This window comes from Rhinoderma darwinii, chromosome 2, assembly GCF_050947455.1.
Source record: "Rhinoderma darwinii isolate aRhiDar2 chromosome 2, aRhiDar2.hap1, whole genome shotgun sequence".
In the NCBI taxonomy this organism is placed as follows: Eukaryota; Metazoa; Chordata; class Amphibia; order Anura; family Rhinodermatidae; genus Rhinoderma; species Rhinoderma darwinii.
Window position 1 is genome coordinate 64,905,552 of NC_134688.1, and position 16,645 is coordinate 64,922,196.

General features: G+C 39.8%; 1 protein-coding gene across 2 annotated transcripts in view; it reads left to right on the forward strand.

Annotated features, from left to right (window-relative positions):
• The window catches only part of BRCA2 (BRCA2 DNA repair associated), a 47,791-nt gene that overhangs the window by 9,460 nt on the left and 21,686 nt on the right, over window positions 1-16,645 (forward strand). The window contains exons 9-16 of one of the 2 annotated variants that reach the window (XM_075851702.1): window positions 98-841; window positions 1,193-5,662; window positions 6,726-6,824; window positions 8,477-8,546; window positions 10,278-10,579; window positions 11,229-11,425; window positions 15,205-15,392; window positions 16,102-16,272. In XM_075851702.1, coding sequence (XP_075707817.1) covers window positions 98-841; window positions 1,193-5,662; window positions 6,726-6,824; window positions 8,477-8,546; window positions 10,278-10,579; window positions 11,229-11,425; window positions 15,205-15,392; window positions 16,102-16,272 — 6,241 coding nt within the window. Of the gene's footprint in view, window positions 1-94; window positions 842-1,192; window positions 5,663-6,725; window positions 6,825-8,476; window positions 8,547-10,277; window positions 10,580-11,228; window positions 11,426-15,204; window positions 15,393-16,101; window positions 16,273-16,645 lie in introns of both variants that reach the window. The other variant, XM_075851701.1, reaches the window with a different exon arrangement.

Sequence of the window (16,645 nt, forward strand, 5' to 3'; positions counted from 1 at the left end):
ATTGCCAGAGTTTATTATCTGGGCATGCACTGGTTGATTTACCTTTGATCTAACCTTCCTACCTGATATTTTTCATACCTGTTCTCTTTTACAGCAGAAAGTATTACTTTTGAAAGCAAGGAAAATGTGAAGTCCTCTGCTTATCTGAAGGCACAACAGAAGAAAGCAGTTTTGAGTGCTGTCGGAGATGAGAAAGCGTGCCAAGTGGTTGAGAATGCCATTGAAGGAATGGAGGATGTTTTGTCCATCTTTTTCACCAATGAAAAAACAGAATTGAGAAAAGTAAAAGTCGATAGACGAATTAAAAGAAAAAATAAACCGTTCAGTGATGTGACTGGAAAAAATGATGCACTGGTAGAAAACACTGAAGAGCCAAATACATTGTTAGATTTGGAGAACCACAACATAAATAGCAAAATACTACAGCGTAAGACTTGTTCAAGAGAAATCTCTTCATCTTATGACTGGACTCCACTGAACCTCCCTGATACAACGCAAGAGGAGAACTTAGCTGTTAAAATTGGGGGTTGTGGAGATCGCAATATGATGGAAAGTTCAACATGTAGTGATTCACTACTGCACAGGGATAATGGTGCGTCTCAAGGTCCTAATGAGACCAATACGAATAATCCAGAAAGCGCTTATCAAAATAAGGAACACAAGGAGAAATCTGAAGAGGGGCTTCCTCCGTCATCGTCCTCTGCACCCGACGTTCCTTGGAAAAGTAGCCGTATAGCTCACCAGAAACCTAAACCTATCCTGTCTACACTGAAAAAGCACCCCAAATTTCTGTATAGTCTTAACATGGATTTTCAGCAACCTGAAGCCACTGGGAAAATTGGTAGGATTTTGTACTGTGAAGCTTAAGACCTTGTACATAAGGAGTTTTTTGCAGGAAGAAAAAAAAAATGTGCCTCAAAACTCCTTCAGGGATTTTGAGGCAGATTTTTGACTTGCCAGCGTTGTTTGACTGTTTTGTTTTCTGCCTTCGCTATTGAATCTAATGCAAAAAAAATGCTCCAGAGTTGGAAATCGCTCAAAGAGAGAGCAAGCGGCTTTTCTTTTCTTCCTTTTTTTATTTTTTTTTGCTTGCTAGTACATTACTGTTTAACTTGGCATGTTACTTACATCTGAATTTTACTTTATCTACTAAACAATGGAATTTGACGGTTTACATTATTTTTCTTCTCAGGATCATTGGATTTACAGAATGCTGCAGCGGCATATAGCCTGCCAGAAGTAAAACTAGTCATAGCGGAAGACAGTGATCACTTTAAAGATGATAGTCTAGATTTCCAAGAAATAGAAGATAATTTCATGAATATGAGGCAGGTGGGTCCCATCGAGCCAACAACAACCTCTTCGGTGACATCGATCATAAATACACCAGCTGTGTCCTCCATTTGTGGTGATTCTACAAAGCTTCAAGTGGCAGATTTGGCGAGCATCTCACAGCTAGAAGTCAATGTCTCAGAATCTGTGACAAATGATCTGGAAAGAGAACAAGAGTCACAAGAGAATCTTCTTATCGCCCGAAACAATTGTGATTCCTTTACATATACAAGGCAAAATAACATCTGCACTACTCCGCACGCTGCAAAAATGAAGTCTAAATCGATTAACGCAACGTGCAGTGATTTACTGATCGGCACAAATATGCAAACTTTGGAAGGTTTTAAAACTGCATCTAATAAATACATATACATTTCAGAAAAAAATCTAAGAAAAGGAGAATTTCTGTTAAAAGAAGATGAGGATCCGTCTATTTTAAGTCCTGCTGAAATTGAAAAGGGAGACCGCAAAAACCCTTTAATTTTGGTGGCTAACACCGATACTACTATGACCGCATCACATAAGGAAATAATAGTGACAGAACGTGCAAGTGCTAAAGAAAGTATCTTACTCAAGGATATTGAACGGGAAATCGATCAAAACGCAAGCAAGAAGTGCAAAACAAATCATTGTGACCAGACCATATCGAACATGAAGCCTGAACAGGGTGACCTGGATATCAATATGACAATTAATGCTTTAAGGAACTTGGATGTTGAGAAAATAAATGAAGAAACCCAACCGCCTATTACCTCAAGCTCGTGCAAACAGCCCTCTTCAGAAGGTCAGTTGACGGGAGACTTCAACGTTCAGAGCTTCAAGGAAATTTCTGCACGAACATTGATTGTTACTCCTACAAAGATAAGCATGGGGAACGTGCAAGGTTTATCGAAAGGAATAGAATCAAAGTTATATGACTTCTTTACAGAAAGCCAGAAAACTGAAATCCACGAACTTTCATCTATTTTAGAAAATGCAGGCAGTCAGTTTGACTTTACACAGGTTAATAAACTAAATATACCGGGATTAGATCATGAAAATATGCAAAAGATCAGCAGTGATTCTCAGAAGCTCAATACTTCAGATGTCTGGAATGATGTGGACTTCAATGACAGCTTTGCTGCTGGAGAAGGGAATAGAGAAAGCAATGTTACGAGAGTCCCATCGTCCTCTGAAAGTAAAAGTAACGCCGCCACCAATGCTTGTGACGTGGCGGATTATAGATCTGTCTTCAAACACAGTGACGGAGCTGCTGGTGGCTTTATCTTGGCAAGTGGTAAATCTGTTAACATTACCGATGAGGATTTAGTCAAAGCAATTGAGATGTTTAGTGATTTAGAAGAAAAGGTAGAAAAACGTACCAAGACCACTCCAGATCTGAATAGTTTATCTAAGAACCAAACATTCAATGTTTTACAGGTTACGGCTGATAGGAATGCTAGACTGCCTGAAGCGTCAGATATTGTACAAACTACCGCTTTATCACATGCACAGGCCAAAGAGGAATATTTTTCAGGTGCTGGGCTGTCCAGTAAACCACATAATTGTAGGAGTGCCGAAAACCATGCACCTATAATACAAACCACTGAAATGGAGGATAGTGAGAGAGGTTTAGAGGCAGAGCGTGGTCAAAAATGTGACACCACATCCAAAAACGATGAAAACCGTGATTCAGCTTCATGTTTGTCAACAATGCCAGTTGGGTTTGTTACTGGAAAAGGCAATTTCATTGATATTAAGAAAGCTTCTTTAGATAAAGCGACAACTCTGTTCAATGATATATTGGATACAGCTGCCCTATGTGAAGATGTGAAGGCGCGCACGGTGCATGAACCATCAAATCTGGGGCTTGAAACAAATGCACATCCGGCTAGTACCACTTTTGCAGGAAAGGTAACACATGGGCCAACGTTTGACCGGCCTCCAGTGGTTTTCTGTAAAGAAAGTACAGCCCCCAAAATAATTTCTTATGGTCGTCCTCCGAAACCAAAGCAGATTTTGCATGCGTTAAGAAACGAGGTGAACAAAGAGTCCTATATTCCTCAGCAAAATAATTCAATATCAAGCATGTCATTATTTAATACTGCAAGCGGTAAACCTCTTCAGTTGTCGGAGAAGGGTCTAAGAAGTGCTCACAAGATGTTTGCTGAAATAGATGATGGTCCTCTGGGGGATCAGCAAGTAACTGGAATTGTCTTGTCTGAATCTAAATTAAATTCTGGTAGTTTGAATGACTTACAAAAAGAATCTGAAACCACTTTTGACTTTCCTCAACAAGATTTTAGCACTGTCAATAGCAAAATGATAGATGACTCCCACAAATTTCTTAAGAAAGCACCAGAATCCATTGCCGATCTTGGAGAAGCTAATGTTGTGTCAGATGTTGGACAAAGAAATCTATCCAGTGAGAGTAAATCTGGAGTCCGCGATCCTTCCGTTTCTCTGGATCACAAAATAATTTCTTGCGTAACCGAAATCGGAAAAAATCAGCCTGGTGTTAATCGGATTACAGCCGGCCTAAACTCTAAAGAATCTCCAGATATAAGAGCCTTCGAGAACATCTCCAGCGATGAAATGTCTAATAAGTCTTATTCTTCTAAAAGCGAAATTGGTAACTCAAGCAAAACAATTTTTAGCACTGGTGACCAATTTATGCAGCCGTCAGACGCCTTAAAGAAAGCTCAGGGAATGTCTGCTGATCTAGAGAACTGTCTATATGCAGATCAGGAAAAACTTGGTTCTTCAGTCAACCAAAATGAAGGAAGAAATGTCAAATGCACCTTGCCACCACTAGGTTTCAGTACAGCAAGCGGTAAATCCGTAGCAGTATCCAAAAGTTCTCTCCAGAAAGCAAAGCAGATGTTTGTAGATACTGAAGCCCGGGATACATTTCTGTCCAACAAGATGCCGACTAGAAATTTAGATGCCTTGGAGCCTAACCAAAGAGCTCAATCCAGGGCCGCAGAAGTCAACAAGCGAAAACCATCTCTCCATCCACGTACTAATCCTTATTTAGAAAAAGTTTTAGACAAAGAACTAGATAACCGCATGTGTTTTCCTCCGCAAGAAATCTACAACCGAAAGATGGCATTTTTTAGCACAGCAAAGGGGAACCCTGTTCATTTGTCAAGTAAGGCGTTACAAAAAGCTAGAGAGATGTTTGGGGATTTAAATGGTGAACAGGTAGAAAATCAGTCACTCCAAGGAAGTGTCTCCGCTGGTTCTATAATGAAGGAAAATAAAGGAATGACCGACCTCTGCATCACCAGTAGAGATCTTGATAACGTACACGCAGCAAGTGGAGATCCTGTGACGATCTCTCATAATTCACTCCAAAAGACAAAACTGCTTTTCGTGGATACTGACAATTCACCGGACACTGCAAGCGGTTCACAGGGCACTACAGCAACCAAGAGAAACCAAAACGAAGGATGTGGTGGCTCCTCGGCAGATGGTATGTGTCGGGCAAATAAAAAAAATTCTGTGACAGCGAACCTTTATTCTGTAGACGGTAACGAGTCCCAAATAGACACCACAAAGCCAGAGGGGAAAGATGGTTCAATACCCAAAATGCCGTGTTTTAGCACAGCCGGTGGTAAATCTGTGACTGTGTCAGAGGAGTCTTTGAAGAGGGCACAAGAAATATTTTCTGAAATAGGCAGTGGCTGCTTGTCGCAGCGCAGTTCTCTAGATATCCATCCTAATCCTAAATCGACAACTGCAGTGAAAGTATCACTAAGAGAAAACCTCAAAGGGAGAGTGGCCGAAGCATCAGAAAAAAAATATTCCACTAATGTGCCGACACAGAATTCATTGGGGTTTAACACTGCTAGTGGGAAGCAAGTTTGTGTTTCAGAAGATGCACTGCAGAAAGTTAAAGGCTTTTTTGAAGAATGTAATACCAGCAAAAACGGAAAAGATAATTTTAACGAAAATCTCGAGTCTGTAAAAATGAGCGCACCAAACCCATTATTGAACACTCAACGTTTTACAGACTCTGTTACCAAGCTGGGCCGCTTGCAGAAGAACACCGCTGAAGGTAATGGAGGGGAACAAAATACTTTAACTAGGTCTTCTGACTTTCCTATTCGTGGTGTTGCAAAACATTCTACACCCCTCTATGGTCCTGGAACAACAAATTTGTATTTGACATCACACACTCCTGAAAATGACTTTGAGATTGAAGCAGCAGAAAGTGCAAAAGCATTCCAGGATGATGAGGATCTGACGGATGCTGAAATAAGAACAGATGTTTTATTTTCATGTTTAGATAAGCTACCAAATGTTCGAAATGGAAAAAGATTACGGTCCGAAGATGGAACTCCACGTGGTATGCGGTTTATTTACATTTTATGTTTTTGCTGCCAATTTTATTGTTCCAATGCATTTAAAATGGAAGAACAACTTTGTAAATTGTCTTAATTAAAAATCTATCGTTCTGTCTCTACAGCTCCTATGGAGAACTTTGTGTTTCCATAGTAACAGACTACAAACAAACCTTCTAGTCTGATCCTGCGGTCCTACTCCAATCTGTCGCCTACTTCTTACTATCATAAATTTGGTAGATTAGCAAGAAGGGAAGAGATGGATGGAAATACGACTGCAGGGTCAGACTACACAGTACTAGGGTTTGTTTGTAGTCTGATACCATGGAGATGAATAGGAGCTGTAGACATGTTATTTATACTGCACGATTAACACCTTAAAAGCAAATCCCCAAAAACTAGGGAGGAATTGCTTTTTTTTTTTTTACCCCATAAATTATTCAGTACCTTTTGTACCCCAAAATGATGCCATTAAAAAATGCAACTCCTGCAAAAAATAAGCTCTTATACAGCTATGTCGATGGCAAAAATGTATTTTTAGGGGTTAAGACCTTGCAAAGTTGTTTAATTTTATAGGCAGCAATTGGTTATCCTTTTCAAAAGCCCCAAAAATGTTGAGTTGAAAGTGTTTTCAAATATTGACTTTAGGGACCAAGCAATTATGTAAAAGAGAAAAATTTGGGTCTGTGGTCTTTCTAGTGCCCGTTACGAAGCCGAAACGGCATAATATAAAGAAGACTATCAAGTAGTGGAAAAGTTGAGCAGTTGCTCTTAGTGACCAATCAGATTTATCTTTTATTTTTCTAAGGCTGCATAAAATAATTGGTTGCTGAGGGCAATTGCACCATTTTTTCTTTGCTACTTGATAAGTCCAAAGAACAACAAATTATTTCTCCACAGACTTTACATCTGGGTTATTGTGTCAGCGATGGATAATGGTTCACATTTCACTAAGGTTTCCCACTCAGACCACATTTGCCCACCTACTGAACTACAGTTTTTCTTGGGCACTGGCACTTTTGGAAATTCCCACTTTATCATCTGAATATAAAATGTTTTTACACACAGGAGAACCGCCAATCAAAAGGCAACTTTTACCAGAGTTTGACAGATCCCTGCAGAACGAACCCAAAGCAGCTTTGAAGCCTCTCACAAGCAGTCCTCACGGTGAGTTTTTTATTATGAAGCCATCCTTTACATGTTAAAGGAATGTGCCGCGAAAAAAAATAAATTTTTAGATAATTTTGCTTTTAGTGTTTTATTAAAAAAAAAGTTTATTTATTTGTGTGTTTTGTGTTTTTTACTTTTTTTTTGTCAAACTTTTTCTTCTCTATGGGGGCTGAAATTTTTTTATTTCATCTCTGTATGTGTCGATTAACAACACATACAGCCCCATAGAGAATGCGAACGGGAGCCGTTCCATTCACTATGCTGTACGCCGTCTGTGTGGGAACGGCGCATGCGCCGCTCCCACACAGTCCAAATGGAAGGTCTTCGGCCGAGCGACATCCGGCGCCATTTTCTTGTGGACCGGAAAGCCGCGGCCGGACAGTAAGATGACTACTTCCGGTTGCGGCTTCCGGGCATGTGTTCAGAAGCAAGCGGAGGGAGCGGACGGACCGGTGGCGGCAGGAGCAGGTAAGGCATGTTTATGTATGTTTTGTGTTATAACCACTGTATGTAAGCCTACTACACTGTGTATTCGCTGAAAAAATGGCGGCACACAGTGTAGGAGGCTTGAACGTTCAATCCCCTCCTTTCTCCTGGCACTAACCAGGATAAGGGAGGGGGGATTCTGTGATCTCACTAGAGCGAGTGTGTTTACACCAAATTTGCAGCATAAAGCAATGTGGTTGCTTTACCACATGCCAATGCTGCAATTTTGGGAATTGCTCCCTCTAGTGACCAGCACAGGGAAATGTTATAAATTAGAATCTAATTTATAATATTTCCTGACTTGTGAAAAAATGTAAAAAAATTCTAACCATGTCTAATCATTTATACACGAACTGTTTAACAAAAAAAAAATTCTAGCAACACATTCCCTTTAACACCGATGCCTTGGCTTTCTCCATAGGCCGTATGGTTGGCCCATCATAGTCAACAGTTCACTGTGTAACTACACAGAAAACTGCAGCTGTCAGTAGACAAAGTGGCCCGGCAGTTTTCTAACGCTGCTGTCACTTTACTCTAGCGATTTGTAAGGAGTCACAGCAGTCTTACCCCCGCTAATCCGACATTGGGCATATCTTAGCGATGTGCCCATCAATGCCTGTGATGAAACAACCTCTTTAATTTATTTTACAATTCTGTGTTGCTATGATCAGACTTTGCATTTTAGCTTAGTTTTTGCGTCCAGATATCACACACATGTGTAATTTTGGTTTTTTTTTAGCGTTGTTTTTTTTTACATTTTATTTATTTTTTTTAACACCGTGGCATGCCCTTATTTGTCCTTGTTTTGCTGAAGTTTTTCCCCTTGCCTTCAATATTGAGTAAATGCAGATTTTAATTATTTTTTTTCTTAGAAGCATTTCTAGGAGCGTTTCCTAGAGCTACTTCTTTGCCAAAAAACAAAATTGCGGTAAAATCCCAGCACAATACAAAGTCTAAACATGGCTTTTGACTGTTTGAATTCACATACAAGTGTGCTTGTTTGCAGCTTTTTTTTTTCCAGTGTGTGTGTGTGTGTGTGTGTGTGTGTGTGTGTGTGTGTGTGTGTGTGTGTGTGTGTGTGTGTGTGTGTGTGTTGTTCTCGTGTATTCGTATATATATCATTTAAATGTTAACTTCTATTCAATCTCCTTTTCTCCTTCTAGAGAGCCTAAAGGACAGAAGAAAGTATTTCTACAATGTTTCCTTACAGTCATTATCTTCTGATCCTGCCAGGTAAGTGTGAACTCCATAATCTAGAAGTAGTTATAAATTAAGAGCCGGTATGAGTTTACTGCTGCGTCTTTCTACGTGTATGTAAAGACAACAATGCTAACGCTGATTTCAAAGGACTAACTGCGCTTAGGCTGTTTTTAAAGCTATTTCTTTTTATGTTAGAACCTCCTTAATAAAAAAATTGTCAAAGATTTACCACTTCAGGACTGCTCGCTGTTTTTTTCAACATTTTCTGCTATTTGTGCAGCACCAACATAAATTTACATCCGTTCTGCTGATCATCCAGTTCCCCACAACTGTGTCTACACCTGGGTTCGGCTGTAAGGGACAGCCTCTGGTCCTGACAACATTGTTGGGACTTGATAGGTTCCGTTTTCAATCATGTGATCACAACTACAATCATTACAGGATAAGCTTGTTGGAGCAAAAGAAAACTTTGTGATCTACCAATACTCTCCTTTTTATCCCTTATTATTGCTTTTATATTTGTATGGTTTATTTATAATTTTTTTGTATGTGATTTAATATGCACTTTAACACGTGTTTCTTTTCTTGCTTATTGCCTTAATCACTTTATTTTCATAAATTATGTCATGCGACTCCTCATACTATATTGTTGTATATATTTTTTTAATCTGATGATTAAATCCTTTTATATTCACTTCTGTATATATATGTATTGTATATGTATTTTTATAACTATTTGCAATTATTCATATTTGCACATAATTTATATTATAAATTGTATTCTTTTTGTTTACAATCACACTTTGTTCACAACATGTAATATATATTTTATTTGTTAATATAATTGTCTATTTTCAAATATAACCACTAGATGGCGCTAGTACATAGTGATCCTACTAGTCAGCAATTTTTAACTTTATATAGAGACAGAATGGTCATATTTGGTGAGTTTAGGTTTAGCTTCTCAAATAATCAAATTTTGTTAAATGTACATACATCTCCTGGTTCTCTACATGGGACCTATATGAAATAGGTAGGTGGGGCACGGATTTCGGCCGCCGGTCGTCTATCACGGCTCTCTGCGCCTGCGCTGTTTCCCTGGTGACGCGTCCCGGGATTCGCGCATGCGCGGTGGGTTACTAACGTCCGGCGGCGGTATTTTCGTGTATCCACGTCTGTCATAGTCAGGCGCCACTAAGAGCGGCTGATTGGCACAGGATAGATCAGATGACCTCATTGATTTATATTTAAACTGGGCACTAACATAACATCTGCACCCCTTGAGAAAGCCACAGGCGAAACGCGCGTCGGGGCGCTCTTCTATACCTCTGGGTCACACTCAATCTCCCATATATGGGTAAGTGCATCTACCGGACTTAACTTGGCTTTATGCCGTTTTTCCAAGGCACCAATTACTTTTGAGTTATCACAGGCCTTTTTGAGTTAGGCATATTGTCCATCTTTGCACTGTTTACATTTCAAATTACTCCTATTTTATGCACCCTATGTTGGAGCTACATTGAGCTACAGTAATTGTGCATACCATCAGTGTATTACATATATATGTACTGCTATCAATGTATACATCTGTGATCCGTACAAGGATTTATTTTAGATTCTCTGTTTATGTCATTTAGTGTATTTTATGTTATCAATAAAGATGTTTAAATTTTTCATATGCTGATATGTATGGACTATTTTTTTTCTCTTGTTTGTTCTGTATAGTTTGCTAATTTTTTTTTAATCTTTTTTTTTTTTTTGCAGTTTCTCAAAAGGAAAAAAGGATGTCCTTGAATCCAGGCATACTCATCCGACCCATCTTCGTTCCAAATTGAATATTTCCCGAAGCTCCTTACCTGCCAGTTCAACACATGTCCTAGCAGTTCATAGAAATGAGCCGGACAATTTGTACAGAACAGTTACAAATTCATTCGTAATCCCTTTTAACAAGAAACTCCTCGTATCTTCAGGTGATCAAATGGTTACCTCCCCAAGACCGGATCAGAACACAGATCTTCCAAGCGAGAGTTGTATAGAAGTTGGGAAGTTACAGAAGGATAAATCAGGTAGTTATTGACTTGAAAGAACTGGATTTGATTCTATGGATTGTGTTCAGTTGTAATTGAAATAATTCTGTGATTTTAAAGGGATTAAATGCTGTACAAATACACAACATAAGGCCTCATGCGGCGGCTGTACAGAGGCAGTCCATGTGCCAGTGTGTGGTGCGCCGTACAGTGTTGTATTACACGGTCTATTGGAGCATGCCACAATTTCTCATATGGAATCCGATAGAAAAAAAATTCTGTAAAACCTCCTAAAATTGGGGGCATACTGAGGTACAGTAGAGCACCATAGAAGTCTGGGTGCCGTATTAAGGCTCTGTACAGAGCTGTAAGGGTCGTTTGCATTAGTTTTTCCCTAGTAGTAAGGATCTGTCTCCCTTATTTCCTCATAGATTGTAAGCTCTTGCGAGCAGGGTCCTCACTCCTCTTATTTGATTTGTAAATTAGTTTTGTCAATATATAATGTCTGATATTGTCTGTACAATGTACCCCCTGAATTGTAAAGTGCTGCGGAATATGTTGGCGCTATATAAATATTATTATTATCTGTAACTGTCCACGTGATACAATTAGTCTATTTTTATAGAGTCACCTTTTTGTTTTTCTAGCTACATGGGACTGATCTTAGTTTTTGTGTGTTTTCATTCAGGGAAAGATTTCTCCGATTTGGTTCCAAATATCTGTTGTGCCAGAGATCTGCAGGACATGCGAATACGAAAGAAACAAAGGCAAAAGATTAAACCACAACCTGGATCTTTATATCGGCAAAAAAACTCTTCCACCAACAGAATTAACCTAATAACGGCTGTAGAAGGGAGGCAACCGACAGTCTATACGGAGGCTCAGGTATGGAGCTGCTGCGATCATTAGGTTCATGTACATATGGTATTGTTATTGAAGGAAAGATGCACTAGTGATCTGTCCAGTATTGTGATAGGTTTCATTCTGTAGAAGCTGTCATAGGCTTACATGATGCTTGCAATAAAGGAAATACAAAGTCCAGTATGTTGACCTCTCCTGACATGTCTGTTCTAGTAAATGCTGGTGTTCCACATAATAACAATTCTGGGGCATCTTTTCTTCCCATTGTCTTTTTCATTTCTCTGTTATTCCTCCAAGAAATGTATGAATAAGTTGACAACCGGGTGTTACCAGTACCGAATGTCTCTACACAGACTGACACTGTCCAATCAGTGCTGACATTCGGTGTGTAGGGACACAGCCCTTTGACAAGAGGAACGGTAACACCCAGTCGTCCATTTAGTCATAAATTTCTTTTAGGAATAACGGGAACGGCCCAACGTAGAATTCTAAGAAAAGATGTTCCAGAAATGCAATTTCATGGGGAATAAAAGCATTTACTAAAATAGACAGGAGAGGTGACTGGTCCTTTCTTTTTTTTTTTTTTTTTTTTTTTTATTTATTTATTTTTTTTAAAAGGTTTTCTTTAACTATTTTCATAATACTAAATGTACAAAAGTGCAGAGTTGCACACAAAAACAAACAGAGCTTACTGACCAACCAAACTAGTTGGCAATAACAATCGTCACAGAAAATAATACAGTTACAGTGCAAAAGCCAGTATGTAAACTAAACGGATCACATGAGTATATTAGTTTTTTGCAAGGACAGGCTCAGTAGGTGATCATTATTATTGCCCAAAACAGACATCCATTCACACATCGTTCACACATGTGAATCAGACAGCAGTGTCCGATATCTCCATCCACCTAGCCCATATCTTCCCGAATTTGTCGGGGCACCTTCTGCTAATGTATAACTTCTGATACAAGAGTATATACTTATTTACCAATTGCAACCAATGTTCTAGACTAGGACACACCGTGGCCTTCCATTCCATAATCCTAATCTTCCTCACACAGAACAAAACAAATCGAAAAAATATTTTGTCATAATAGCCTTGTACTATCTCATTCATAATGCCCAAGAGGCACACCTGAGGAGAGAGAACCCGGGGAAAGTCAAATTTATCATGCAGAAACTCTACAACCCTTGACCAGAATAGCGAAATCCTAGGACAGGACCAGACACAGTGCAGGTACGTGCCAACATCCGACTGACGCCTAAAACAGCTGTCCGACCCAGAGGCCCCAATTCTCTGAAGTCTAACCGGAGTATAGTAAAGGCTGGTCCTTTCTATCTCTATATACTGTTGTCCATATTTTAATAGATATGTCATAGTGACCGGTTCTGTTTAAATTCAGCAAGTGACCGCCAGGGATGTTTGTTGGAATAACGGCCTCTTTTTGTTTTTCCATATCTGGTATATTGATGTGTTATGCGTGTTTAAAATTGGTTACCTAAAGTGTATAGGGACAACCATGCATGTAAGATGGGAGCATTTATAGGGTTTTTTCCATCTTAGATATTTATGGCATATCCTGTGGGGATAAGGGTCCCCTGTTCTGTCAGAGCTGGGACCTACATCTATCAGACTTTTATGGCATACCACATGGTTATGCCATAAATATCGAAGGTGGGAATATATATTTTTTTGGAGGGATTCTCGCAGGTGCCGTAAAGCAATTATTTGGCACTTTCCTAGACTGATGTAAGAAGCAGTCCATACTCATATCACAAGAGAATAGGACCAGTGGTCTGAATCTTAATCTATAGTGGGAGCAAGATGGCTAAAATCTGGGGTTTACACCATTGGAAAAATCGCGTTGTCCTGGGTTGACAGATCTTCTGTCGCTGGGCATGTTTCTCTGCACAACCCTGATGCAAATCCCTGCCATGCTGCTGTTATTATGTGAGCTTATCTTTTTTTCAAGGTATAAGTGATGAGACTAACCTGTCACTTGTGAAGGGACAGTTCAGTATCCAATGATATTTCATGTAATGAGCAATGACAAAGGATTTAGTTGGCTCTGTCACCACATTATAAATGCCCTATCTTGTACATAATGTGATCGGCGCTGTAATGTAGATTACAGCAGTGTTTTTTATTTAGAAAAACTCATTTTTGACCGAGTTATAACCTATATTAGCTTTATGCTAATGAGTTTCTCAATGGGCAACTGGGCGTGTTTTACTATATGACCAAGTGGGCGTTGTACAGAGGAGTGTATGACGCTGACCAATCAGTGACCAATCAGCGTCATACACTTCTCCCCATTCATTTACACAGCACTAGCGATATAGCTATATCTATATGTGCATTCACATAAACACACTATAACGTTACTTATGTGTCCTGACAATGAATATACATGACCTCCAGCCAGGACGTGATGTGTATTCATTCTCCTGACCACTTCTGTAGCGTCTCTGTGATTTACAGCATAGCAGGCGTAGGCTCGCGAGATTTAGCTGTAAACTGTCATTCACAACGAGATCTCGCTGTGCTGTGCTGTAAATCACAGAGACGTGCAGAGAAGTGGTCAGGATTCTGAATACACATCATGTCCTGGCTGGAGGTAAGGTATATTCATAGTCAGGACACCGCAGTAATGTTATAGTGCGTTTATGTGGCTGCACATAGCGATATAGTTATATCGCTAGTGCTGTGTAAATGAATGGGGAGAAGTGTGTGATGCTGATTGTTCACTGATTGGTCAGCGTCATACACTCCTCTGTACAACGCCCACTTGGTCATATAGTAAAACACGCTCAGTTGTCCACTGAGAAACTCATTAGCATAAAGATAATATAGGTCATAACTCCGCATAAATTATCGCTTTTCTAAATAAAAAACACACTGCTGTAATCTACATTACAGCGCCGATCACATCATGTACAAGATAGGCCACTTATAATGTGGTGACAGAGCCTCTTTAAAGAGGCTCTGTCACCAGATTTTGCAACCCCTATCTGCTATTGCAGCAGATCGGCGCTGCAATGTAGATTACAGTAACGTTTTTATTTTTAAAAAACGAGCATTTTTGGCCAAGTTATGACCATTTTCGTATTTATGCAAATGAGGCTTGCAAAAGTACAACTAGGCGTGTTTACTACTTTTACTAGCTGGGCGCTCTGATGAGAAGTATCATCCACTTCTCTTCAGAACGCCCAGCTTCTGGCAGTGCAGATCTGTGACGTCACTAACAGGTCCTGCATCGTGTCGGCACCAGAGGCTACATTTGATTCTGCAGCAGCATCAGCATTTGCAGGTAAGTAGCTACATCGACTTACCTGCAAACGCCGATGCTGCTGCAGAATCATCTGTAGCCTCTGGTGCCGATGTGTCCTCGCTCGTCTGACAGGATGCAGGACCTGTGAGTGACGACACAGCGTGATCTCTTGAGAACACTGCTGTGTCTGCACTGCCAGAAGCTGGGCGTTGTGAAGAGAAGTGGATGACACTTCTATACACAACGCCCAGCTAGTAAAAGTAGTAAACACGCCCCGATGTACGCACATAATACACGCCCAGTTGTACTTTTACTTTTCAACACGCCCAGTTGTACTTTTGCAAGCCTCATTTGCATAAATACGAAAATGGTCATAACTTGGCCAAAAAATGCTCGTTTTTTAAAAATAAAAATGTTACTGTAATCTACATTGCAAAATCTGGTGACAGAGCCTCTTTAAGTTCTAAACCACTTCCATGTGCAATCTTTATATTGTGGAGAGCCGGCACTTATATGTTTCTCTTCTTTCAGTTATATCGATGTGGGGTTATAAAGAATAACATTGGAATTAACAGTGAAAAAGCAAGAACCTTTGAGTTTTACTGTCTGGATTATTTCACAAGGGAACCTTTCCTGTCTGATGGTGGGGTGCAAATAGCTGATGGCGGCTGGCTCATACCCACCGATAAATGCACCACTGGCAGAGAGACTTTCTACAGGTGCTTATTATTTGTGGTCTTGTCTATTAATATTATTAGACTAAAAGCAAGTAAGTAAATGACATGCAAAACTTTCTTCAATTGCCGCATTAGCTGTGTAACTAGCATGTTCAAAAGAAAATCATGGCATAACAACCGACCTCTCAATGCAGCACACACTTTTTATCAAATAATATCAAGATTTCTCTGTGTGATGACTATTAATTGGTTTCCATCTGGAGCCCTGCCCCTGCAATACACAGAGCTGCTGCAGAATCTCTTTGAAGAGAAAAGGGAGCCTACTATGCGCCATTGATTAAAATCCTTTCAAAAGGACTCGCTGCAGCAGCTAAGCTGTGTATTCTGATGATCTGCAGCAGCTAAAGCACAATATTGTATAATGCACACTGCAGCTGCTGATGAACCGGTTTAGAAAAAAAAAAAAGATGACACTATATCAGTCAATCAGTGGTTGGCACACGGAAAGGAACTTCACACAATATCTGTGACCGACTTCTGCAGGAAGAGATAAGCAGCATCTTCTATGTAGCTCCACTTGTCTCTGTATTAATCGTCCGATTCTGACATCAGAATGTGATTTTTATACAAGTATAAACTTCCATTGATGTCCTATGTGCACATTATTGTTACAGCACAGGTTAGACTTTTCAGCAGAATAGCTAACTGGTGTGAGGGTAGTGTAATCGTAATGCTGTCCATTGCTCTACAGAGCCCTGTGTGACACTCCAGGGGTGGATCCCAAACTAATCAGCCCACAATGGGTGTACAATCACTACCGATGGATTGTGTGGAAACTGGCTGCCATGGAAGTGATGTTCCCTATGATCTTTGCTGGCAGATGCTTGACACCGGACAGAGTGCTCCTACAGCTCAAGTACAGGTAAAGCGTTAATTATATCAACTAGTGTTCCTATGTTAACTATTAGGTTATTGTGTATGTACCGTCCCCTAGTCAATGTCTCAAAGTTACCTCCGAGTATATCACGTAAACTATAATTCTTGCTTTAATAAGCCATCTGTTTAAAGAAGTTTGTAACTAGAACGAGTCTTGAGTAACTAAGGCCACAGATATGAGAGTTGTTCATCAGCTAGTAATACAGAATTGTTTGTGGCTTTCCAATAAATCCATGCGGAGCCAATAGTAGACCATGTAGCAATGTGCTGTACTAGTCCTGCTGCCATTTCATTCAATCAATGATCGGACATTGGGTTTGTTCTAAGAGACTGCCTAGCAGGCACCACTTCACTCCAGG